The 26710-nt window shown below is 41.8% G+C and overlaps 1 protein-coding gene across 3 annotated transcripts in view; it reads right to left on the reverse strand.

The window, feature by feature from the left end:
- KIF16B (kinesin family member 16B) overlaps nt 1–26710 on the reverse strand; it is a 372668-nt gene that overhangs the window by 150106 nt on the left and 195852 nt on the right. For 2 of the 3 annotated variants that reach the window (XM_056567898.1, XM_056567899.1), the window contains exon 18: nt 17275–17328. In XM_056567898.1, coding sequence (XP_056423873.1) covers nt 17275–17328 — 54 coding nt within the window. Of the gene's footprint in view, nt 1–17274; nt 17329–17677; nt 17711–26710 lie in introns of all 3 variants that reach the window. The other variant, XM_056567896.1, reaches the window with a different exon arrangement.

Here is a 26710-nt window from a genome sequence, read left to right on the forward strand (position 1 = left end):
AAATCTTACCTTATATTTAACTTAACTTAAGAAAAGCAAACTTCTGAAACTTTCCGTCTGTAGTCCCACAAAAGCTATTCTCTGCTTCTAATAATTCATCATGAGCCTGAATGCTAAGGGGTCAGAAAAGAACTAAAAGTTGACAGAGAAATCACAAGGTACAATCACTTGTCAGATCCCATTGTCAGCTCTCAATAGCCAGGTATAACTTCTCATTTCTTATTGTCAGTACTCAAGCCTCTCTCATAATTCAAGTGCCACTGACAATGACTGATGAATACAATTGTCTGATTCTGACACGGTTATTTCCTAAAAGGGACACTATACTGGAGTCTGAAATGTTTTTTGGCAAAGGGTTATGGCTTTTATAAAAAGGTATGCAATTTTAATCAAAGGAAAAAGCACAAAATTCCTATAACTATCAATTATCTAGTATCATTCATGTGGAAAATAAGTTTTTTTTATTGAAAATAAATCTGAAAATAATTATCTAGAAACCAAAAGTAAATCAAATCTTGCTTATGTAATTGGTTCAGTGTAAGTTAATTAATATCCTCCTCCTTAGCCATATTCCCCTTCACAATGCAGGGAAAGAAACTGCTGGCTGCACATCAACAGAACACTATGTGGACAGAAAAGTATTGGTCCCCACCTCTTAACCCCTTGAGCATACAACAAATGGTCATTTTTGTATTTTCATTTTTCTTCCTCACCTTTTAAAAGCCAAATTTCTTTAAATGTTCCATCTACAGGGCCATATAAGTTTTTTTAATGTGAGATCAATTGTACTTTGCAGTGACCTCACTAATTTTACCACAAAACCTATGCCAAAATAGGAAAAAAACAAACAACAACAAAAAAACATTTATGCAACTTTTTGTTTCTACATAGTGCACTTTATTGTAAGCATTTTACTGTATCTTTATTCTGTAGGTCAATATGATTACACCCATACCCAACTTCTATAGGTTTTGTTTTATTTTACTACTCTTAAAATGTAAATTTTTTAAAATAAAATAAGTCTGCTTAAAACTGCCCTATTCCGACCCCTATAACTTTTTTATTTATTGCTATACAGGGCTGTATGAGGGCTTATCACTTTTTATAAAAAAAAAAAAAAAAAAATCTAAAGTATGGAGTGACCAAAAATCAGCAATTCCAACATTTTTTTTAATTATATTTACTCCAGTCAACCTGCGTTTTTTGATTAAAATACTATGTTAACAGTTCAGACATTTCTAAATATGGAAAATGGAAAAAGGGGCGATTTATATTTTTATTAGGGGGGAGGGGCTCATAAAATCAATCTTTCGATGGCTTGTACTGTTCAGTGCTGTGCAATGCGATAACACCCATACATTTTAATGGTGCTCTACCTGTATAGTCTGCCTAAGGAGACCTTCTGGCCACCATCTTAGCTGATCGGGACCACCAAACTGCATAGCAGAGGTACTGATTAGTCCCTAGAACCCACCAGCAACAGTAATTTTAACTTTTACATGCCACAATTGGCATTAAATGCGCAATCTAAAAAGAGTTAATGGCAGACATCAGCTGGCCTAGATTAATTTACTAGAGCACTTCCTTTTTTTTCTATCCGCAACATATATTTTTTCTCCGTACTATTGATCGCTGGGTTTTCTAATTTAATACTATACTCATTTTGTCTTTTCTGATTATGTGACCTTACCCATTTTTCTGTAACTTCCTTCTGTTCTATGTGCCGTTCTATGTAACCAATCCCTTCCCTTATTCTATGTGACTTGTCTCACTTTATGTTTTTGTTTTTTAAAGGAACCTTTAATGCATTGATCTCCTGTAAAACACTACTTAGTTTTGATACTGTGTTTTGTAGATACATGTCCTAGATATTTTCTACATATGTTTTTGTATCTGCATATTATACATGGTCGATCATTGCCTTTAGATTATTTTTTAGAATGTTAAATTATTATAGTTTTTCCATAATTTGACCTTTTGCATACATATCATTGCCTGCATGGTTTTAGGTTTCACCTAGCTTAACTCATTAAAATGTACCTCAACTTTCATGTAGCCGTTTATTTAATTTTTTCTCCTTACACTTTTAAAGCCATAACTATTTTAATGTTTTATCTAGATGGCCATATAAACACTTGCTTTATATAGGACCAAATGTACTTTCTAATGACATAATTTCATCAAAAAGTCTACCACGAAAGAGAAAAAAATATATATATTTGAGATGAAACTGAAAAAACTACATTTACAAACTTATGGGGGGTTCAGTTTATGGGGAAAAAATGGCATATTCTCTTTATTTTGTAGGTCAGTATGATTATGATTTCCAATTGATATTGCTTTATTTTATTAGAAAACCAAAACATTAACAAAAAAGAAAAAAATGCGCTTAAAATTTTGGCCTCTTATAACATTCAAATTGAGAAGTTACACGACTGGATACAGCCCTCTAAGTATGCATATACTACTTACTTACTTACTACTAAAATTAAAATAAATAAATCATTTATTAAACTATTAATTGAAAGTCACGTCTATAGCAGGGCCCTTGCCACAGACGAGAAACATACATATGAATTAGCAATAAATGATAAGAGTAAAAATATTATAAAAATCAGTATTAAGTCCAATGAAAGACCACCTGAATAAAATTGTATATAAAGTCACTCGTTGGATACAGTCCATAATGTAATCAGATAGGTAGGTTAAACATATGAGACCGTTGGTGCGCTGCACCACTCACTACCCAACAGCCTGCAAATAGAGCGAGGTCCAGCGAGCTTTCAGAGGAGATATGCAATCTGGGTAGACTTGCAGATTGGCATGGCACGTCCGGCCAGGAATGTTAGTCTGCGACTCCGGAGAGTACTGCTTGTCGCTATCTGATCTTGCTGAAGGATGTCACGGACATGCGTCCAGCTGTGATGGAAGTGGCTGTAGTTGGTAGCAGTGGTTGGTGGTGGGTGCAGCTAGTGCTGAGGATTGCGTGCGTGGTAATGTGGTACCTAAGCAGTGAGGTTCCAGCAGTAGCAAGTGGAATTTTTTTTTCCAGGGTTGGTGAATATGCAGGTGGTCTATAAGTATTGGGGTATACAATTAGAAAACGTGTTTCAGGTGGGGGTCCCCTTCCTCAGTAGCGGTGTATAGTAGTCCCCATATTGTATCTGAGTGTTTATATAGTCTTTGGCTTCTGATTAACAGGTGTCCCTGTCATAGTGAAAACATGGATTAGAAAACATTTGCTGGACTTATAGCATCTGGCATATGGAATCTTGGTTGCCTGCATGCATTGAGAGTAGAGATGAGTGAATTTATGAAAAAATTTGGTTCGTTCCGAATTTATTTCCGTCGAATCGCTATTAAAAACGGCCTGGCCTACAGAGAGCCTCAATAGGGGTGTACAACATTTTGCCTTGCTGAAACATGCATAGGGTGTGTGCTGGGTTAGTGAAATAATACTGTTATTCAGTATGACATGCAGATCAGAGGCATCACTATTAGAATCACTGACGCAGAGCGGCACAATGACAGAGCCTGGAGGTGGCATCAGTATGTGGAGACCATATAGTGGCTGAATGACACAGCGTGGAGGTGTTGGCAGTATGAGGAGACCATATAGTGGCTGAATGACACAGCGTGGTGGTGGTGGCGGCAGCATGAGGAGAACATATAGTGGCTGAATGACAAAGCGTGGAGGTGACGGAAGCATGAGGAGACATATAGCCTCAATAGGCATGTAGAACACTTTGCCTTGTCCTAACACGCATAGGGAGTATGCTATGTTAGTGAAATAATACTGTTATTCAGTAGGACATGCAGATTACCAGCATTGCTATTAGAATCACTAATCAATTTTCAAATTTAAATTGAAGATTTATGGTAGCTAGTGCTACCTTAAAATTTTTTAAGTAATGTACAAGCAGCATGAGGAGACCATAAAGTGGCTGAATGACACAGCCTGGAGTTTGAGGCAGCATGAGGAGAACATATGGTGGCTGAATAACACAGCCTGGAGGTGGCGGCAACATGAGACCATATAGTGGCTGAATGACACAGCTTGGAGATTGCGGTAGCATGAAGAGAACATATGGTGGCTGAATGACACAGATTGGAGCCCACCACACTAAACACCTGCTCTGATGGCACACTACTGGCCAGGCAGGACAGCTTTTCCAGTGCAACATCTGCTAGTTGCAGCCACAAATCAAGTTTGGGTGCCCAGAAGTCCAGCAGATCTTCAAGGTGTTCATGGCATGAGCATGTCAAGGTATGCTCCAGGTCTACCTGCTGCTGAGGAGTTGCTTCACTATGCGGGTGAAGAAAGGTAATCAGCAGTGACTGTAGACTCAGGCTGCTACTAATTGAGCAGGTACTGCTCCTGCCACCCCACTGCTCCCCAGCAGCCATTGCAGTGGAAGGTGAGCGCAGAGGGCCTCCCGAGGATGGACGATGGCGCCGATAGGCATCAGCCAACTGACTACATGGAATGTCTCTTTAGTAGGTTAGTATGTTTTGTGCCGGAAGCGAGGGTCCAATAAGGTAGAGAGCCAGAAGTCATCCCACTGCCAAAAGGTGACAATTCGGCAGTCACTATGCAAGCAACTGAGCATCCATTGTGCCACTTGTGCAAGTGACTCGGAGGGACTGTCTCCATCTCCACTGCATACTGCCACGGTGTGTCTGGGTCCTCTGTCTTTCCTTTCTCATAACCCTCTAGCTCCTCTGGCTGCTCCTGCTCCTCCTCTCTTGTCAGATGACTAGAATAACCGCCCATTTCGCGAAACCTAAACGGTGTTCCACTGTGCCCATCCTCAACCAGCGATAGGGGGGGGGGGTGTTCCACTGTGCCCATCCTCCTCCAGTTCAGCCCCCACAGGGCTCAAGTGGCTGTGAGATGTAGGCGCCACGTCTCCAAGTGCCCTGACCAGCCATCATTTCCAAAATGAACGAGTTGAATTACGTTGTTCATCCCGTAATCCTGGCGACCGATTTTGGTTTCCTCAAAAGGCCTGAGCAAATGGCAGGTATCACATATGAGCTACCACTGGTTGACATTGAAGTTACACAGGGGAATCCCCCTATCGCTTGGATCATCAAGAAATCGGTGATGGCTTTTCTCTGTACGTATATTCGGTTTAACATATGGAGGGTGGAATTTCAATGTGTGGACACGTCGCAAATCACACTATGTTGGGGGATACCCTTCTGACACTGCAGCTCAAGGAGGGTGTGCTTTGTGGTGTACAAGTGACTGAAGTGCATGCAAACTTTCCTTCCGATTATTAGGATTTCTTGCAAATGGGGGAACACATCACAAACCACTTGACAACCAGATTGAACACGTGTGCCATGCAGGGCGCATGGCTCAGCCTTCCTTGTTGCAGCACAGACAATATGTTCTTCCCATTGTCATGATGGTTCCCATTTCCAGTTTTTATGGAGTAAGCCATGCTCCGATTTCTTTATGAATTACTTTTAGAAGTTCCTCCCCTATGTGACTCCGTTCGCCAAGGCAAATCATGTGAAGAACAGCGTGACACCGCCGTGCCCTGCACACATGGTATACTGAAGGGGCACTGAGACTTGTCTGTGCAGTGGAGGCTGAGGACACGGTGGAGGATGAGGAGGCAGAGGCACACACTGTCACAGGAACAATGACCTGAGAGCATGGAGTAGGAAGTGGCGTGACCTGTCCAAGTTGCTGCTGTGGCTGTGCAGGAACCACATTCACCCATTGGGCCCTAAAGGACATGTATTATCCTTGACCATAGTTACAGCTCCAGATGTCAGCGCTGCCGGGGACTTTGGTACACACCAACAGGCTCAAGGAATGGCCCACCTAATTGTGCAGGGCTGGTACTGTCTTCTTTGCAAAAAAAATGACGGCTTGGGACTCAGCTCAGTACAAGCCATCAGTTCTCTGAAAGGTGCAGAGTCCACCACTTGGACAGGAGCACATTCAGCTTCTGTGCCGTTGGATGAGTGGGCGCATACTGTTGTCTCTTGGACATGGCTTCTCCGATGGATTGCTGGCGGAATGACTGACTCGAAGTAGAAGCAGGAGCATCTGGAGCGACAGAAGGAGGGTATGACACACAGCTCCCTTCAGCTGAGGTGGTGGAGTGTTGGCTGGCTGAAACATGGAGCGGCGTGCCACTGGGTGATGCAGCAGGCTTGACCACAACATCGGAGCCACGGTTCTCCCAGGCCGCTTTATGGTGACGCTGCATATGTTGACACAGGGCCGTGGTGCCAACATTGGGACCCTGGCCACGCTTCACCTTCTGCCGACACATCTTGCATGTGGCTATGTTAACCTCCTCCGGATGCTTGATGAAAAACTGCCACACTGCCGAGAAGCTGATTTTCCCACCAAAAGTCTGGACTAATTGACAGCTACTGCCGCCCTCTCCAGGAACCCCTATTCCACTACCTCCCGGGAAGGTAGGCTGCTGCGAAGCAGGTGGTCTTTCCCAGGCATGTTTGGCTCCAGAATTTACACTTCAGCCAACATGCTGACTGCCAACCACGCTAACACCTTGCTGGCTCAGCTGCTGCCTCACGGGCAACCTGCTACCCTCTTCTCCTGATGATGATGATGAAGCCCCTTCTGCACCCGGCTCCCAATTGCAATTGATTTCATCATCATCATCAAGTGTCTGCACGTCACTGATGTCCCCCTCAGGTTCCTCAACAGTGTCTGCTTCAGGACCCTAAACGCTGGCAACACCACCTCCCACGTCACTCTCCTTATCACTACTTGCCCGCCTAGCGGAGGAAGCAGTGGCTGTCTCCTCCATTTCTTGGTTGGGCAGTAGATGCTGACTGTCCTCTATCAGATCACCCTCACTGAATAGTGGAGCTGAACCCACAGCATAAGATACATCTGTAGGGGAGGGAAAAGCATAGGACAGAGTAAATGGGAGGACAGGCTGCTCCCGGGCCATGCAAACTGAGGGTTGTGTCTGAGGAACCCACCGACTGTTGACTGGGGGTATCAGATGTCACTTATGATGAAGTGGATGAGCATGTTAAGCAATCGACAGCAGATGGGTTGCTTGTCGAGACACGACTGCAAGCTGATACCGGGAGATCAGGCCTCTCGTTGCTACTCCTGCTGCCACTCGGCCCTAGTCTGCTGCGATCTCTGCCTGCGCCTGATGAATTTAGGCCTCTTTCACTCCTCTGTGCACGTCCTGGCACTTTTCTGCCTGACATACTTAGTGCATATATGAGGGGAGTACAATACACTTCACTATGCTTACAACAGTATTTGTCTAGAACAGCAGCAGGTGTGTACTTTTGGCTGGCCTTTTACAGTAACTAGGCCCTTAAGACTTTACCAGGAACAAAATAGTACAGCAATTAGATGTACGTATGTGGTATGCACTTATGAAGGCAGAAAAATGCGATACAGTACACTTAAAGTATTTGTGCACAACACCAGCAGTACACACACGAGTGCTGCAGCACACAGTCACTGTGTACTACACCCCAAATTGCACTCTCAATCTCACTCCCTTCCCTATCAGTGCTTCTAGGCAGGATTTGTGCTTGAGCTGAATCACTTGAGCTGAATCACTACTGTGCTTCTGTGACAGTGACTGGGAGGTAAATCGCTTCAGTAAGAATGCTTCTCTATGAAGCACACACTGCCCCCTTTCCCTCTCTCTGTGCAACAGAGCTGACTTGACTAGGAGGTGAATCGCTGCTGGAAAAAGCTTTTCTGTGCACACAGCGATGTCTGTCCCTATCTATCTCTCTGTAGTGAAAGGCTAAAGTGACTCGCAGCAATATGGCTGCCGATTATACAGGGCTGTGACACAGGTGTGACTGGCTGCTGATAGGCTGCATCCTGCATGTGATTCCGGGTCATCCCACCTACCCTTGTTCCCGCCTTCCCAGGATTCCTTGCCCCATGTCCTCTCATGTGTATCCACCATTTTAGATGCCATGGAGCCTGGACCGCACTAAATGGAGTTTAAGGAAGAATCGTGGCAATATTCGCATTTGTTGAGAATCAAATTTTTCCTGAAATTCGTAACAAATTCAGATTCGTTACATCCGATTTGCTCATCCCTAATTGAGAGCATGATTAATAAATTTTTGGAATACATTAATAACATTAATAGCATTATCTAGAACTAGCCATATCAATGTTGAAGAGTATGTTACATGGAATATTAATATAATAAAATGTTGATATAATAGAGTGTTGTAATGGATATACATTATATGTACATTCTAATAATATAAAATACGATGGAACGAAATATAAAATAAAATACACAAAATGTTAAAATGAAAAACATGAATATAACCATAATTTAAAAGGTCAAAGATCGTAATAGCCTCAAAAGGTAGGTACACATCAGGTGAAAAATCTGGTAAAAAGTCAATAATACAGATGTGGACAATTGTCCAATGGATGTTACATTTATGTCTAGATATAGATCATAATAATAGTTGATGTAGATAATTAGGGCAGACAGATAGGCAAGAACTAAGAATACTTAGTATGGGATGGTGTAGGGGAGTGCAGTGCAGCCAGCAGAGGGCGTATGAGGAGCAGTGGAGGGAAATGAGGACCCACACACAACTGCAGCCCAAGATGGTGCCTCTCCACCCGTGGGGGGGAACAGGAGACCGAGAGGAGGAGTAGAGGAGGAGACCCTTCCCGGCAGCAAGACAGTAGATCCACTCACCACAAGTCGGGCACTGTGGAGGCCTCCAGGCACATGTCCAGAGAGCAGCCAGGAGATGTGGCCATGCAGCACACAGCGGAGCAGCAGGGTCCACAGAGGTGAGTGGAAGCAGGAGCTGTGCAGTCCGCCAGTCCAAGGAGCGGGAACGGAGGCCCTGGGCCTGCAATGGCAGCGACACAACTGGCGGGAGATGACGGGGCCGGCTTTAGGAAGCAAAGGATGCCTCCAGGGGGTGTAGAAGCAGGTCAGAAAGCAGGTGAGTACTTCTGGCAGCATTTGAGAGTTCTCCCCATGGGTGCTTGGTCACTTGCTGAAATTGCTTGTGTAGCGGCTTCAGGGAGGGGGAGCTCTCTCAATGTGTGGCCATATTCTTCGGCATCTCACCACGCCTCCCTGCATATGAACTTTCAGATATATTCACCAACCACCCCCCCCCAAAAAAAAAAAGTTCCACTCCCAACTGCTGGAACCTCATCTACTTTAGGTACCACTGTACCACACGCGCAATCCTCAGCACTAGGATGCCACCACTCCCCGCATTAGGAAGAACGTCTCTTTACATCGCTGCACTGCTACCCAAATCACATATCCTCTCTGAAAGTTGCGGGACCTCACTCTATTTGCTGGTGCAGTGCCGTGGATTGTAATTCCAGTGAGCTGTGATGTGTGAGTATTAAATATGTCACGTGACACTCGCACCCCCCCCCCCCCCCAGCCCCTGCAGTAACCAATGGTTGGGGGGGTGTGCGAGTGTCAGCCTATAGAATGTGATGGAGGCGGAGCGCTCGAGCAGGGAAAACTGCTGAGTCACTCCATCACAATCTATGGCAAATTACAATCCATGGCACTGCACCGGCTGTTGGGTAGTGAGTGGTGTAGCGCACCAACTGTCTCATATGTTTCACCTACCTATCTGATTACATCATAGACTGTATCCAACGAGTGACTATATATACATTTTTTATTCAGGTGGTCTTTCATTGGACTTAATACTGATTTTTATAATCTTTTTACTCTTATCATTTAATGCTAATTCATATGTATGTATCTCGTCTGTGGCAAGGGCCCTGCTATAGACGTGACTTTCAATTAATAGTTTAATAAATATTTTAAGTAAAACTAGCAATATCAGTTATTTATTTTAATTTCAGTAGTACATCAAGTAGTATATGCATACTTAGAGGGCTGTATCCAGTCGTGTAAATTCTGTTTGTTTTTTAGCACGATGAGTATCATGCAACAAAGCGACCTCGGTATACATTGTATTATATAGTGTGAGTCACCCACAACCCTTTGTATTATTTAACATTAAAATTGTTCTGTCTATAGAACTGTGTGAGAGCTTATTTTTGTGTTGTGATCCTTACCTTTTATTTGCATTATTATTTAGATTATCAATTGCATGTGTTTGGAATTTTATTTTTCATTCACGCTGTTCAATGTGTGCAGCATTCTAAACATGTTTATGAGATTTGACAATCCGTGTGGCAATACCAAATAGATTTTTTTATTTCCTTCACATTTTTTATTTGAAAAATAGGGGTGTTTGTGTGTGTGTATATTGCCAATAAGGGACTATTTTAAGCAATCACAGGATTGCTTATAGTATAATATTAGCTGATTGGCACCCCATGTTCGCATTGTGGAGATGCCAGTCATGGGGAACCTGTTGCACACATTATTTGGACCTTTAAATGCTGTAACCGCTGTTAATGCGCAAAACCCAACCTATGCACTGCTCAAGGGCAGGTTCAGATGCCTTCGGCTGGCAATTTAGTGCATGTTACAATTTATGCGTGTGAAGGTTTAGGTACACACTTTAACCCTTGAAGTTACAGGCTGTTTGTATAGGTCATAAGATTTTGAACCTGTACATCCTTCTTGCCGGAATGAGATGTTTTTGTTAAAAGGTGTGCATTTTTAAGAGAAATGGTGATGAATACAGAATAATGCTTACATTTTCAAGAAACAAGTGTAAATGCTGCATCTGACAAGCACATTTTCTATATATTCTTGTAGAGTGAAAATGGTTTGAGGACAAATGTATTTGCAGTGTAAGCAGGAACATTTCTCAACCCAAAGTACGCTATACTCATTGAATTATTCAAATGTATCCTGAGATATGCTTTTAAACTATTTTCCTTGCTGGTAAAACTCAAAAGTAATGGATGTGTAGGTACTCGCACAAATTCAGAGATTTGCAAGTGAATTCTGACTGACATATCTTTATGTTTCCTATTAAAAAAAGAGACAGCCATCTTTTGATTTGCGATATAATGTCTTGCCTTGGAAACTGCATTCAGATTAAGGGCCTAATCTTGGAAATTGACAAACTGCACCAATTTTTTCATGTCTTTCTTTTAAATGGCTTTGGTTTTCAGGGCCACACGGAGAAGGAGGATGTGAGGTAAATTTCGTGAATAATATTTTAAGGCATAAAAAAAAAAAAAAAAAAAGGTGAAACTAAAAGTGGCCATTTGCTGCAGATAACATTAACTAGGGATGTCCCGATACCATTTTTTTAAGACAGAGTACGAGTACCGATACTTTAATTTTAGTACTCACCGATACCAAGGGGAATTTGACACCAGGGAGACCCGGTTTCTGGTGCTGCTTACCGTGTTGATATATGGGTTCCTTGTTGTGTGCAATGGAGGTGGCTGCTGTAGTATGAGCCAAGATTTCTCTCTTCTCCATTGTGCAGAATAGGGAATTTGCAATGGCGGTTAGACCGATGTCTCCTGAGCGATTGCACTGATGATCACATGGTAAGCAGCGGTAGAAACCAGGTCACCTGCACCACCTACCTATAAATTATAGTTAATGCTGGTGACTCTGCTGTAAAATTGCCTTTAATAGTAGTTAGTATCCCCTTGTAGGTAGTATAGATAGCTGCAGACATTAGACATCAGGGCACCCCCCCAGGGCCCCCCCCCCCCCGTAGACAGCAGGACCCCCCCCCACTTGTAGCCAACAGGACTCCCACCTGTAGACAGAAGCCCCCCTTTGTAGCCAGCAGGACCCCCCCCCCTGTAGATAGCAGTCCCCCTTTGTAGCAAGCAGGATCCCCCTGTAGATAGCAATCCCCCTTTGTAGCCAGCAGGACTCCCCTGTAGACAGGAGTCCCCTTTTGTAGCCAGCAGCCCCCCTTTGTAGCCAGCAGGACCCCCTGTAGATAGCAGTCCCCCTTTGTAGCCAGCAGGACCCCCCCCCCCCCCCATTGTAGTTGCTCACTGTCCGGTGTCACTGCTCTGCAGCCCCGTTCTCATCACTGCCGCTGCCCCGTTCTGCCGTCCGCATTATGGCGTCTTATGGAGGAGCATGTGACATACATGTCACTCCACTGCACCCAGCGTAACGCTACGGAGGAAGTAGAGTGATGTATATGTCACATGCTCCTCCATAAGACGCCATAATGCGGATGGCAGAACAGGGCAGCGGAAGTGATGAGAATGGGGATGCAGCAGGGATGTGAACCGGAGGACGGGGCAGCGAAACACTACACCAGGTATCGGATTTGGTATCAGGGACATTAGACGATTCCCCGATACCATACAGATACCTGGTATCGGCCCAATACCGATCCTAGTATCGGTATCGGGACATCCCTAAAATTATCAAAACAAAAAGTTTTCTTTAATAGAAATGTCTTTGTTGGTTATGAGATATTCATTAACAACTATGGGACAGGGTCATAACTAATTTGGCAAATAGACATGTGGATAAAATCCAATCTAAAAAGGACTTCCCAATCGGCGCTTCTCCTCCCAGGAAGAATGTGATAGCAGCAGCTCCCGGTATAAAAGCTGATGATTTATTGATGCAACAAAAAGTTTCGAGCCCGTAACTGACTCTTCCTCAGGCATAATAACAGGGTTTGACACACAGTTTAAAAAGACCCGGGGAACAACTTCAACCGGGTCAAAGGTCATAATCCATGAATAAAACTTTACATTAAATGAGACAATGTAAAACAAAAATTACCATTAAAACCTATAGGTTGATATGGCATATGAGGATCACATAAATATTAAAAAGACAGCTAAAATACTGCGGAATGTAATATAAGGCAGCGGTGATGTCACATTTGTGGTATCCACTGTCAGCAGCTGGAAGTGAATGAATTTGAAAGAGAGACTGTGTAAATAAACAGTTGTGATTACAATGTTGCGCTGTCAGAGACCCAGGAGCGGGACTGTATAGTTAGAAGTCCGTTTAGCCAAGGAACTATGAGAAGATGACTGATATTTTAGTATAGCAGCAACGGTAAGTGTCTTGAGCGGTGTGTATATTTTACAGAGATGTTACAAAGTAACTGTATGGGCGCACATTTATATGTGTTCATAAGTGGGACTAGTGCAATGTATTTGTGAGCGGGACCGGAGTGACATGCATATATTATATTATTATTTATATCACTAATTTGGCGAGGGAGTTCAAGAATTGAAGACAAAGTGGCTTTCAGTTATAGATTTTTGCAGAGGAAAAAAATAAAACAAACTAGCCTTTTTTAAACAAATGTTGAACTTTGTATTATTTCTGCTTCTTTTACTGTACATCTTAGCCTCCCCTCAGGACTTTTATAAAACTCTTACTCATACTCTACAATGTATGGGAAGTGGGAGAGACACATAAAGGGCTAAGATGCAGTAGCAATGTTCACATGCAGTCGTAACCAGCCAGGAAAGGAGAAGAAGAAATAATAAAACATACAACATTTTGGATTAAATTAATAACTATTAAGGTGTAACCCCAATCGTGTAGCACCAAAAAGTATATACAATATATCACAAACAAGAAGAATAACTGGCATACTTAGAAGTATTGCTTATTCATGGTTTATTGTTTTATTAGGCTAATAATTCAGGATACAGGATGTCACCATTTGTTCCATTCCCCTCTAGGTGGAATCCATCTTGTTTTTAATGTTGATTTGTCTATGCAAACAATAAAATAACTTTTCGCTTTATAGTGAAAACATTACTATAATCTATATCTATCAAGGCACCCAGAGCCTTAAATGGGCACTGTCATCAAAACACATTTTTGCTGTTGCACTCCTTATGGTAAATAAAAAATCATTCTAATGTACTTTGTTATTTTTTTTTTAAATTAAGTTTTCTATGTTTTATTTGTGTTTAAAAAAGCTGCGACTATGTGTCTCCCTACTTGTCCAGAGCACATTCCATATCTCTTGGACAGACTTTGGACTCCTGCTGTCCTAGCAGAAGTCCGAAATCAGGAAATGCAGTCTGGAGTGTTGAGGCTGGGTGTGTGTGCAGTCTTAGCCAATCATGGCTCATCTCACACTGAACTGCTCTGGGCTGTGTGTAGCAGTGTGATGGAGGAAGTTCTCCCTGTATGGCTTCAGATGATGCCACAACCTGCTGGGTAATGCCCCTTTCCAGTCTGTGAATCTGATAATACAGAGCAATATCAAGGTAGAAAACAAAAAATTAATAAAAAATAAAGGCAGGAGGTGGTTTATCATGATGTGACCTGGGAGGATTATAAAATTTAACAAGATCATGACAGGTAATCTTTAAGCAGCCAATACCCAAGCCACCATGTTTGGGTTAGGCTGTATTTACTGTATGTTCTCTTAACACAAATGGTCACATGGCCAATAAAAAAAATCTAACTCAACCACGGACAACTAAGAAGGTTTTATTCATCTTTGTTCTTTTACGGGCTCTTCGTAGCCTTATTTATATCTATAGAAATAAAGCAGAATGTGTAGGCAATGCATTCTACAAAAATTACAAAAGCTATAGTTTGTAGGCCCTTACTGACCTACACATCATGATGGATATGAACGCAGAAACTGACAGGAAACTGGTAAAGAGTTTGCCAGTTTTTCAAATCATCGATATCTATTAGCAAGCAAATAAGTGATGATGATAAGATGCAGAGATGAGCAAAGCCAATGGCCTCATGTACAATGACATGCTAAAGTGCATCTGTATGGAAGCCTTGTACACAGCAGTAATCCAGCACCTATGACAGACTATGGATACATACTATACCACCAATTGTCTCTGCTATTATACAGAGACATATAGAAGATGTTCTTCATTTTAGACCCATACCTAAAATAATCATGGCATGCTCATTTAGATGCCTTAAAGGGGTACTCCACTGGAAAACAGTTTGTTTTAATTCAACTGCTGCCAGAAAGTTAAACAGATTTGTAAATTAATTCTATTAAAAAAAATCTAGAGCAGAGAGGTTTGCTATGGGGATTTGCTCCTACTCTGGTGAGTTCCTGACATGGAAAGAGGTGTCAGCAGAGAGCACTGTGGTCAGAAAGGAAATTCAAAAATAAAAGAACTTCCTGTGGAGAAATAGCTGATAAGTACTGGAAGGATTAAGATTTTTTTTTTATAGAAGTAATTTACAAATCTAGCAAAAAGGAGAATGTGTCCGGCACTGCTTCGGCTGAGCAACTGGATATGGTGGACCAGGATATAAGATTCAGGAAAACAGTCTATTTAAGAAGGTAGGGGTGCTCTGACTGATATGTGAAAGTACAATATTCCAATGTAGGAGAGATATGGAAAATCAATCGGCACTCAACGGTCTTCTTCAGCAATAAGTTTCTTTAATGCAAAATACTCACATACAAAAAGGCAATTGGGGAGAGGGATCGACAGGGGGGGGGGGGGGGGTATTAACCTCCGGCGCCAGAATCTCGCCATGGCCAGATGAAGCTCGTCTAACGAGTGAAACAGATTCTGTCATTGGAGGTTAATACCCCCCCTGTTGATCCCTCTCCCCAATTGCTATTTTGTATGTGAGTATTTTGCATTAAAGAAACTTATTGCTGAAGAAGACCGGTGAGTGCCGATTGATTTTCCATATCTCTCCTACATTGTAATTTACAAATCTGTTTAACTTTCTGGCACCAGTTGATTTAAAAAAAAATGCTTTCCAGTGGCATACCCCTTTAATACCGTGCATTTCAGCATCATATAGCAGTAAGATCACCAAAGATTTGACAGAAATAGCAGCAGAAACAGTCTTTTCAACAATTAAATGGCCATTTAGTTTCATGTGTTGCACTAATTATAGACGATTTGTCACATTGGATTTTTACGGCTATAGCATGGCCGGCCAAGTGGATGTTGAAAAAAAAAAAGGGGGTGGGATTTAATTTTCTGGTCTATTCTGTATCTGGTAATATTATGCTACATAATTTAGACTATAGCCTTTTACAAAATTTTAAACAGACATGTTACCATCAGTTACATAGAAGAAAAATATGAAGAAACAAAAAACATGGCTGCATTTTCTCTTTAGCAAAAAATGGCTGTTGTTCAGTGAAAAACCAATATCTCAGTAAGGTTGCATTCTCACGTGCTGGTGAACGCATGCACCCAAAATCACACGCCCCACGCATTCAACAATGGCTGTGTGTTGATGTCGATAATCTCGGAAACATTACACAGCCATTGGTGAATGCATGGGGTCTTGATTTTTTATGCATGCGTTCACTGACATGTGGGAACATGGCCTAAGTAGCACATATATTAAGTAACTAAAACATTTGATTGACTAAAAAATGTATGTTAATTCGACACAGCAATGTGTTGTGTTGGGATATCCTAATATTCCAGGATTCAAGATAAAGAGGAGTCATATTAAATGTAAGATACTACAACATAGAAGTAGGAATGAAGCACTCACCAGGTCTTGATAGGAGACGCCAACTCTTTATTGGTTATTGCTGTGCATCAATTTTGTACATATAGGGAGAGCGGATAGATGGAGCTAAGTGGGGGAATGAGTGACGGTCCGTTATCACGCTTGCGCGCTTCGTCAGGCCTGACGAAGCGCGCAAGCACAATAACGGACCGTCGCCCATTCCTCATTCCCCCACTCAGCTCAATCTATCCGCTCTCCCTATATGTACAAAATCGATGCACGCCAATTACCAATAAAGAGTTGGCATCTCCTATCAAGACCTGGTGAGTGCTTCATTTCTACTTACCTCTATGTTGTATATTGTGGACTTTTCTGTATGTGAGCACCGGGATGGTCAGTTTAGCCCAAACAGCCTAGCGAAGTCAATTTCTTTTGCGGTGCTGCAGTGCTGGGTTTAAAACTTTCGATACTGGATTGTATATTAAATGTAAGTTTGTCAATTTAAAGAAAATAGGAAAAAAAAGTGCACTGTTATGCCAGGTAGGCAGGTATACAGGAATAGAAGTAGGTAGTACACTAACCTGATAGTGTTATGCTGTGGGCACAACACCATGAAACACCTATCACTGTACCCCTAATTTCCTATTTTGTTATACGGGCATCGGTTTTCATGGAGATATAACCCCTTTAGGATGACATATGCTAATAATTTGTGATAAATCAAGTATACTTGGATCCACCTCTCTCTGCCACCATACTGACTGTAGCACACCCTTAACCCTCGCTTCTTGAATAACATTTCTTCTTTTGTCCCCTCTCTTATGTAATCATATAAAAAAAATGTAAAAAGAAAGTAAAGTGTAGAAAATAAAATGATGACATTTTACGAGGCTCACAATGTTTTCTTTGTTGCCTTATATTATACCTTTTATTTTCCAGTTTCTCCAGTTCTTCTCTTTGTTGCCTTTCAAATTCAAGTCTGGTAAGAAAAGAGAACACGGTTACATAAAAAATTTACCGGTTAAGAGGAACGATGCAATGAATGATGACCATGGAAAATGTATTTAAAGGAAGTTTTAAGGCGAGATGGTTTACTTTTATTTTTTTTGGGATTTCATGTGGAATGAAAAATGGGGTTTGACCAGAGCCGCTAATGAGGTTTCCAGCTGCTGGGCACATCTAGGAGAAGGCGGAAATGTAAATGAATTTCTTGGGAGAAACTATTTAAGTGGTAATGTTAAATAAGACGGATAAATGATTAGCACAGTCCTCGCAAGTTCACTACATTCAGACATGGCAATCAATATATAGAAATTGAATTTCTCTACCTTAGACAGATTGGTCCTTTTACAGGGAAAAAGCTGCCATCGGAGGTAGAGAGAAAGCAAAGTGATCAATTGTGAAAAGGTTAAAAGTAAAAATAAGAAAATTAGAAGCGGAGAGCAAACTCTGTTCAGATCTACCTTTCAAAGAGTAATGCAAGCAAGGCCGGTAATGACTTACTACAACAAGCATTCGACATATAGACCACCTCTAAAAAGGTACATAACATAGGAACTCCTGTACATAGTAGAGGATACAGACATAGTACAACTTAATTTGTTAACTATGAAAACTCATAATATAAGTTAAACCCAAGTATAACCATTACATTATCAATAGCTTTTTCCCAACGAGTTAATGGGGGGGGGGGGTTCTGATTTTGTTGATCACTTATCATTATCAGTGTGGGTCTGATGGTACCCCTGCCAATCAGCTGTTTATCAAAGCCATGCCACCTGCCTATACAGAGAAAAGAGCTGGAATTGAACAGCTGTGTACATTGTATAGCGGTCATGCTGGGTTATTGCAACTCAGCCCCCATTCACTTTAATGGGAGCTGACCTGCAGTGAATTGTACCACAGATGTGAAGTTTGACATTTCCCCGGTTCCTCTATGCCCCATTCAATAAAGTTAATCCACATTGGGCTAATGCCCTGACCTTTTCTTGCAGAATCTGTAATAAGAAGCATGCGATGCACATATTTGGTTTTCACATGGAAATCTTATGTTAAATGTTAATGGGGTCACAGAAATCACACTGACATGTGTGCGATAGAGATTGTTATTGGATCTGATCTAGACTGTGTTGGGGAATCTATGTCAAATCCAGAACTTGTAAACATATTATAATAGAGTGCTTAATTCTGCTGAAGACTCTCGTCTATATCATGAGACTGGTAGGAAATAGCAGCATCTGAATGAGTCTGACTCATGTACTCCTAGAAAATCCTTTCAATGCTAAGGACAACTTCAACTGCATTCTTTTTATAATTGTTTTGTATCCTTGTTTTGCTGCAAAAAAAAACTTTTTTTCCCCAAAATTTAGCTTAGTGTTTCTTTTACAGCTTTTCCAGTTTGCTGTGTGAACTCTGCTTTCTCGTTAAAACTTATACATAACCCATGTGATTCTTCTCTGGGTTTTTTGTGCTCCCCTCCATATCTTATACTGTGCAAGCTGCCCTCCAAGTATTCTGTTCTCTGTCCACAATGTGAGCTGGTGTGTAACTCCCTGCTACTATCTCTAAAACTTTGCAAAAAGTCTTTATCAACGAAACATAGACATGCCAGCACCCTAGATTATAAATCCATCCACGGGTACACAACATAATCCCAAAACAGACAACAGACATCATGCAGCTCATGTAGCAAATAAGCCAATGTGTTTGGACATGTTATAGGACTTAACCATGGTTACCATCAATCGGCTAAGCCAGGCTTTAAATAGTAATATGCTGACATAACTCCACCCATCATGCATAAAACTATACATATATAATAAAAATGTAAACCGATGCATACAAACAATGTAAAAACATGGGAAACATGCATGAATAAATACAGAAAAATCAAAGCTACCTTATGATTTAAGCTTTTTGGGTGAACAATATCCAGGATGAACATCCAATATGTCCTTCTATAAAGCAGAAATTTGTTCCAGTCCCCACCCCTAGTTTATTTCTATCCCATGAAAATGGACAGTGGATACATCTTCTGAATGGACCGATTGAAATCATCTTGATACAGAACATTCACAAATGTTCCTGTAAAGACAGTAGGGGCTGAATGTAAAAAGAACAGCTATGGCCGTTTTGCAGCCCCCCCCCCCCCCCCCCCCACTTCTCCTGGCCAGGCTAGCTACAGTCGTTCCTTTTGCATACAGCCCCAGCTGCCTTTATTGTTCTTTTCTTTTTACAGCTGTTAATTTTTGATGGGCTGAATAAATGTTATAGAGTTAAGACAGGTGCCACTATTTTCTGTTACTTTTCCTGCCAATACAGATTTTATTATAAATAAAAAAATTAAACTAAGAAACAAAAAGAATGGTAAGAAAACCTCAGATAATCCTACAAAAACTTGTCACACAATTTATCTCTTTTTGAAGGCAACACCATTGAAAACTGTCAAACTTCTTTGTTTTTTAACATTAAGCACAGAAGAAACTGTGGGAAGCAGTACTGCAGCGCAAACATTGAAAGACAAACACCCTCAAAATATTGTGGTCAGGTATAAGGCTTCTTTCACACGATGAGTAATCATCAGTTTTTAAACATCAGTTTTCTGTGAAAAAACGGATGTATAATAACGGATGAAATAACGGGTGCTAACGGCTGAATAATGTCCATCGAAATAATGGGCATATTCATCCAATAAGACCCGTTATAACATCCGTCATGTACGGCCGTTTAACACCTCTGCCTACAGACTCCCACAGCCAGGACTACTACTACTCCCATCATGGAACAGACTTGTTACCATGATGGGAGTAGTAATTCCCCGGCTGCGGGAGTCTGCGGGTGGCTAGGGAGGCTACATTAGTGTTTGTACTTCTACCCCCATCATGGAACAGAGTCTGTTCCAAGATGTGGGTTTTAGCACAGAGGCTGAGGGATTGATCGCACTGGGTCTCACTTCTGAGACCCCATGCGATCAGAAGTTATTAAACAGGGGAGCTGGCGGCATGGTCCGCAACCCTGCCATGTATCGTGTGTTTTTACTTTCTTTGCTTTTTTTAAATCCCCCGCGGGGAGCCCTGAATGGCCGGTACTGAGGAACAATTCAGGGCTCCCGGAGGGGTTTTTAAAATGAACATTGTGAGTGGCAGAGGGGGCCATATGTATATTAAAAGCGCTGTGAGGGGCAGACATATAGCCTATATATCTAGCCCCCCAGTGAATTAATAAAGATATGACCCCTGCCGGCATATTTATAAATAAATACCCCCCGCCGGCGCATTTGTAATGTGCCCCCTACCGGCGCATTTCTCATATTATGCCACCGCAGCACTATATGTGAAGAGTATATCTATCAGCAGCGCATGGGCAAGCCCGATGATGCTGATACAATACTTTTCATACATAGCGCTGCAGGAGCTTTAGAAGCACTGGGGGGGGGGGGGTTCAGACATACAACGTTATCTGCCCCCCACAGCATTTCTATATACATATGCCACCGCAGTGCTATGTATGAAAATAACTTCTATCAGCATCATCGGGTTGGCCAGCTGCTGATAGATACACTTTTCACATATAGCGCTGAGGTGACATATGAGAAATGCAATGGCGGGGGGAACATAAAAAATGCGCCGGCAGGGGGCACATTATAAATGCGCCGGTAGGGGGCACATTATAAATGCACCAGTGGGGGGTATATATTTATAAATGCGCCAGTGGGGGTCATTTCTTTATTAATACGCTGCAGGGGGCATATTATAAATGTGCTGGGGGGCCAGATATATAGGCTATATGTCTGCCCCCCCCCCTGTAGCGCTATATATATATATATTTCCCCCCAAAGGGTTTTTAATATACATATGGGCCCCGCTGCCACTCAAAATGTTCATTTTAAAAACCCCGCAGAGAGCCCTGAATGGCTCCTCGGTACCGGCCATTCAGGGCTCCCCGTGGGGGATTTAAAAATGAAAGTAAAAATATGCTGTACATCGCAGGGTTGCGGACCATGCCACCAGCTCCCCTGCTTAATATCTTCTGATCGCATGGGGTCTCAGAAGTGAGAACCTGTGCGATCAATCCCTCAGCCCCTGTACTATAACCCTCAACATGGAACAGACTCTGTTCCATGATGGGGGTAGTAGTACAAACCCTAATGTAGCCTCCCCAGCCACCGGCAGACTCTCGCAGTAGTTCCATGATGGGAGTAGTAGTAGTCCCTCAGCACTGCAGGAGTCTGCTGATGTCACCTCTTCTGAGCATGCTTAGAAGTAATAACGGCTATTATAAACCAGTTGCAAACGAATAACAAAGGCTCATCGGTTTGCCATAGACTTCAATGTTAAAAATAACGGCTGTTAATTTACCCGTTTCTTGTGGCGGAAGAAAAATTAGTGCATGTGCCGTTTTTTCCTCCGTCACAAATAATGTCCGTTATTCATGACGGGCTATAATGGGTCATAATGGATAGTCAAAAAATCCCATAGATTTGAATGGGATTTTGTACCGGACGTTTAATATCCGTTTTTAAGGCTTTTCTAATGGACGTTTATAACGGATCTTTTAACTGTACATTTTTTTTGTGTGAAAGGGGCCTAAGCCCTGCAACTAAAAATGTAACTGGTGGTGATCACAAGTGAGCAGGGTTCAGTAGCAGTCCACAATAAACAGTAAGAAAGAATAAAGAAAACGTAGCTTTTATTCGTCCATATTAAAGGAGTTATCCACCGGTAATGGACAATGTTTAGAAAGGATCCGTGCTTGTATTTGAGCTAAACCAGTATTCGCACCCCAGGAGCTCCGGTACAGGTTTTCAGTCACCGGGCTATTTGCTTCTTACTTCCTGTTAGCCCGGCACGTCACACGGAGCTTCAGCCTATCAACGGCCGAGCTGGGACAATGCTGCAGCCGGGGATAGGCTGAAGCTCCGTGGGACGTGCTAACAGGAAGTAAGAAGCAAATAGCCCGGCAACCGAACACCTGTACCAGAGCTCCTTGGGCGCGTTGGCAGGTCAGAGAAAGTTTTTCTTTTTTTTTGCAGCCCGGACCGGGTAAAATAAGAAAAGTGCGCACCGGACTACTCCTTTAAAAAGGAAAAACTAAAATGTCACATAGACAAGTCCCCTCATTCCCTGTTTGTAAGTGTAAGGTCACTTTTCTCCCACTCACATATCAGCCACCCCACCCATTGAAACACCTGTGCTCCTTCCATGCAGTAGACCAGTGTTTTCTAAGCAGGGTGCCACCAGCTGTTGCCAAACTAATTCACTAGAGAATGATCTCTCTCTCACCCAGCGGTCGCCCCACCAACTGAAGCAATTACTAGTGAATTATGAATTACTAGTCATGTAATGTCTCAGGCTGCACCATAACCTGGGAAAACCTTAGACGTCAGTCATTTTTGCATGCTGTTAAAAATAAACATTGGAGAAAAAAAATCACAGAAGAATTGTGAGACCACCATGAAACACAGGTACAGACACTATATTACGAACCATATTATCTTTACAGCACTTGTTGCATAGTCAAATAAAAATAAATCCTGGAATACCCCTTTAAAGATGTCAAGGCCAGAAGAAGAGGGTTTTACCGCAAAACAGTGTCACTTGTATGGTTCCAGCAGCTGCAGGGGTCATTTTCCCCATCCACAAACAATTTTTTACATGGATATATAAAAGCTACATTTTAATGGTGAGTACCCATGTTTTCTCTATACTTTGTTACTGTTAATTTGTTTTCTCTTCCTTTAAAAGTGTTAATCACATTAGTGTTGAAAATATATCTTCACAAAAAGTAAAAATAAAATAGAGTGTACAGTAATCAAACCTTTAAAGAACATAAAAGGGTACTTAAACAGGGGTTGCAATAAAGCACAAGGGAGTGCTGTACTTCTGTTAGCTATAAGAGCTATCATAAGGTCATACTCTAATATTGGGAAAGTGGCAGCAAGTAGAGATAAAACAACATTCCTATGAAAGCTGTAAGCGCTGTGACTTACGTGAAACATCTCATGGCAATAAACACTGCCAGTCTCCTGCATTGGGTCAAATAATTCTCTATCATATCCAGCAAATAAAGCAATGTAACTTGGTTAAGTGTGTCGATTCTCTTGTAGTCAAGGGGCCCAGAAGTAACCTTCAATGACAAGTATGAAGATGTGATCTCTAAAGTGAGACTACTTCAAAACCAGTTATAGTTTTATCAAAGCTGAGGTAAGGTTATTGAAACAAAACAAAAAAAAAAGTGTCAGACATTTGACCGCTGGTAAAGTATTAGTAAACAATAAAAAACATCCTTTTCCTCCAAGATGTACTCCATAAAAGATTGTGGTTTGGGTCAAAGTGAGGCTTTGGAGCTTGGATTTAAACTGTGGAAAATGTTTGCCTCGTGGCCTATGGCCAGATCACACTTCCTAAATTTGGTCTTCTGCCAGTCCAGTAGGAGACCAAAGTCTGCCTTTGAGCAGATGGAATGTGGCCTGAACCAGAATAGAGACCTCTAGTGGCCAGATTGATAAGGCTATGACATTTTTTTACTTTTTTTTTTTTACAAGGAATAAATTACAAATCTTATTTATTTTACCTTCTGTATCATATGCAAAAAAAATTTTTAAATGACAGTGCCCATTTAAGTTGCTTTTTCGCAAACATCAAGGGGGCTTTCATGTGCAAGACCTTCTGGCCTTATTATCGACAGGGCTGTATTTTTCCAAATCACCTGAATCCCCTGAATTTACCACAGGTGACTCCATTTTTAGATGTTTCTACACTTTGATTGAAAAGAGAAATGAGAGGCACCAGATCTTAATTTCAAGTGTCATTCGCAGGATAGGGAATAAGTTTTTGTCCATGATACTACTTCTTTAACCCCTTAAGGACTCAGGGTTTTTCAGTTTTTGCACTTTCGTTTTTTCCTCCTTACCTTTTAAAAATCATAACCCTTTCAATTTTCCACCTAAAAATCCATATTCTGGCCTATTTTTTGCGTCACCAATTCTAATTTGCAGTGACATTAGTCATTTTACCCAAAAATTTCCAGCGAAACGGAAAAAAAATCATTGTGCGACAAAATCGAAGAAAAAACGCCATTTTGTAACTTTTGGGGGCTTTCTACGCAGTGCATATTTCGGTAAAAATGACACCTTATTATTCCATACGGTTAAAATGATACCCTACTTATATAGGTTTGATTTTGTCGCACTTCTGGAAAAAATCATAACTACATGCAGGAAAATGTATACGTTTAAAAATGTCATCTTCTGACCCCTATAACTTTTTTCTTTTTCCACAAACAGGGCGGTATGAGGACTCATTTTTTGCGCCATGATCTGAAGTTTTTATCGGTACGATTTTTGTTTTGATCGGACTTTTTGATCACTTTTTATACATTTTTTAATGGTATAAAAAGTGACCAAAAATACACTTTTTTGGACTTCGGAATTTTTTTGCGCGTACACCATTGACCGTGCGGTTTAATTAATGATATATTTTTATAGTTCGGACATTTACGCATGCAGCGATACCACATATGTTTTTTTTTATTTTTTATTTACACAGTTTTATTTTTTTTTATGGGAAAAGGGGGGTGATTCAAACTTTTATTAGGGAAGGGGTTAAATGACCTTTTTTAACACTTTTTTTTCCCTTTTTTTTTGCAGTGCTATAGGTCCCAGTGAACACACACTGATCTCTCATGCTGATCACTGGCGTGATTAACACGCCTGTGATCAGTGTTATCGGCGCTTGACTGCTCCTGCCTGGATCTCAGGTACGGAGCAGTCATTCGTCGATCGTCACCGAGGAGGCAGGTAAGGGCCCTCCCGGTGTCCTGTAAGCTGTTCGGGACGCCGCGATTTCACCGCGGCGGTCCTGAACAGCCCGACTGAGCAGCCGGGATACTTTCACTTTCACTTCAGACGCGGTGGTCAGCTTTGATCGCCGCGTCTGAAGGGTTAATACAGGGCATCAAAGCGATCGGTGATGTCCTGTATTAGCCGCGGGTCCAGGCCCTTGATAGCCGCCGGGACTGACCCGATATGACGCGGGGACACCGTATGACCCCGCGGCATATCGCGGGAGCCGGCAGAGGACGTAAATATACGTCCTGCGTCGTTAAGGGGTTAAAGGGGTATTCCAGGAATTCTTTTTATTTGACTATGCCACAGGGGCTGTAAAGTTAGTGTGGTTCATAATATAGTGTATGTACCTGTGTGTGACGGTTTTCTCACAATTCTTATGGAGAGAGCAATCTGCAAGTAATGAAACAGCTGGAGGCACCCTGATTGAAAACCACAGGTCTGCAGCTCATTTATGTTTCAATGGGTGGGGTGGCTAATGTGTGGGAAGGAGGAAAATGGAATCATGGGATTTGTAGGCAAACAAGAAAACTGAAAACAGGAAATACAAGTTCACAAAAAGCTAGCCACAGCGCTATGGTAATCTCACAGCATAGCCATTTAGCCCAAGACAAGCGCAGATCCTTCCTAAGCATGTCCATTACTGTCTGCCAGGTACATACTAAAACCACCTTATGCTGTATAACCTCTTTAACCATGAGACTGTCATGCCCCATTGTCATGATTGGTAATGTTGAGTGTTTCACTCCTTATTGAAGTAGATTTTATCTGCTTACAGTAGCAATTGTGAAACTTCCAGAACCTCTGGACTATCTGAATGTAAATGAACGAAAATGGATGTACATTTATTCAATACAAAATCATAGTAATCATAAAAAAATTTAAGGATGGTAAAAGTAAAGCAAAATTGAAAAATAGTAAAGTGGATGAATAAGAAGTCTACAGAAAGTCTTAAACGGTTTAACTTTAGATACAAATATTGGCCATGGATAGATAAGTGGATAAAAGGAATGAATATAGGGCAGGGGTGGTAGGAGATGAAAGCTTGGAGCCTCAGGCAGTTACAGTAATATGGCGTGGTCCAGACACTGATTGAAATCAATTGGAAAGTACAAATGCGCAGTTCATGACAGACCCTACAGCTAGTCTCGTGAACTCTGTATAGAGTGATGAAGATGTCTACACGCAACTGTTAACAGATGACACGGCAATTAAATAATATATAAAGAGCTGTGTGTATCACATTGTGAAAGTTTATTCAGACTCGAGCATCACAGCAAACAAACATAAAATAATCCAATCCCAAGGGATGATCATACACACGATCTAACCAACAGAAAGACATACCGTATATACTCGAGTATAAGCCGAGTTTTTCAGCACGATTTTTCGTGCTGAAAACACCCCCCTCGGCTTATACTCGAGTGAACTCCCCCACCCGCAGTGGTCTTCAACCTGCGGACTTCCAGAGGTTTCAAAACTACATCTCCCAGCAAGCCCGGGCAGCCATCGGCTG

This window comes from Hyla sarda, chromosome 3, assembly GCF_029499605.1.
Source record: "Hyla sarda isolate aHylSar1 chromosome 3, aHylSar1.hap1, whole genome shotgun sequence".
Classification (NCBI taxonomy): Eukaryota; Metazoa; Chordata; class Amphibia; order Anura; family Hylidae; genus Hyla; species Hyla sarda.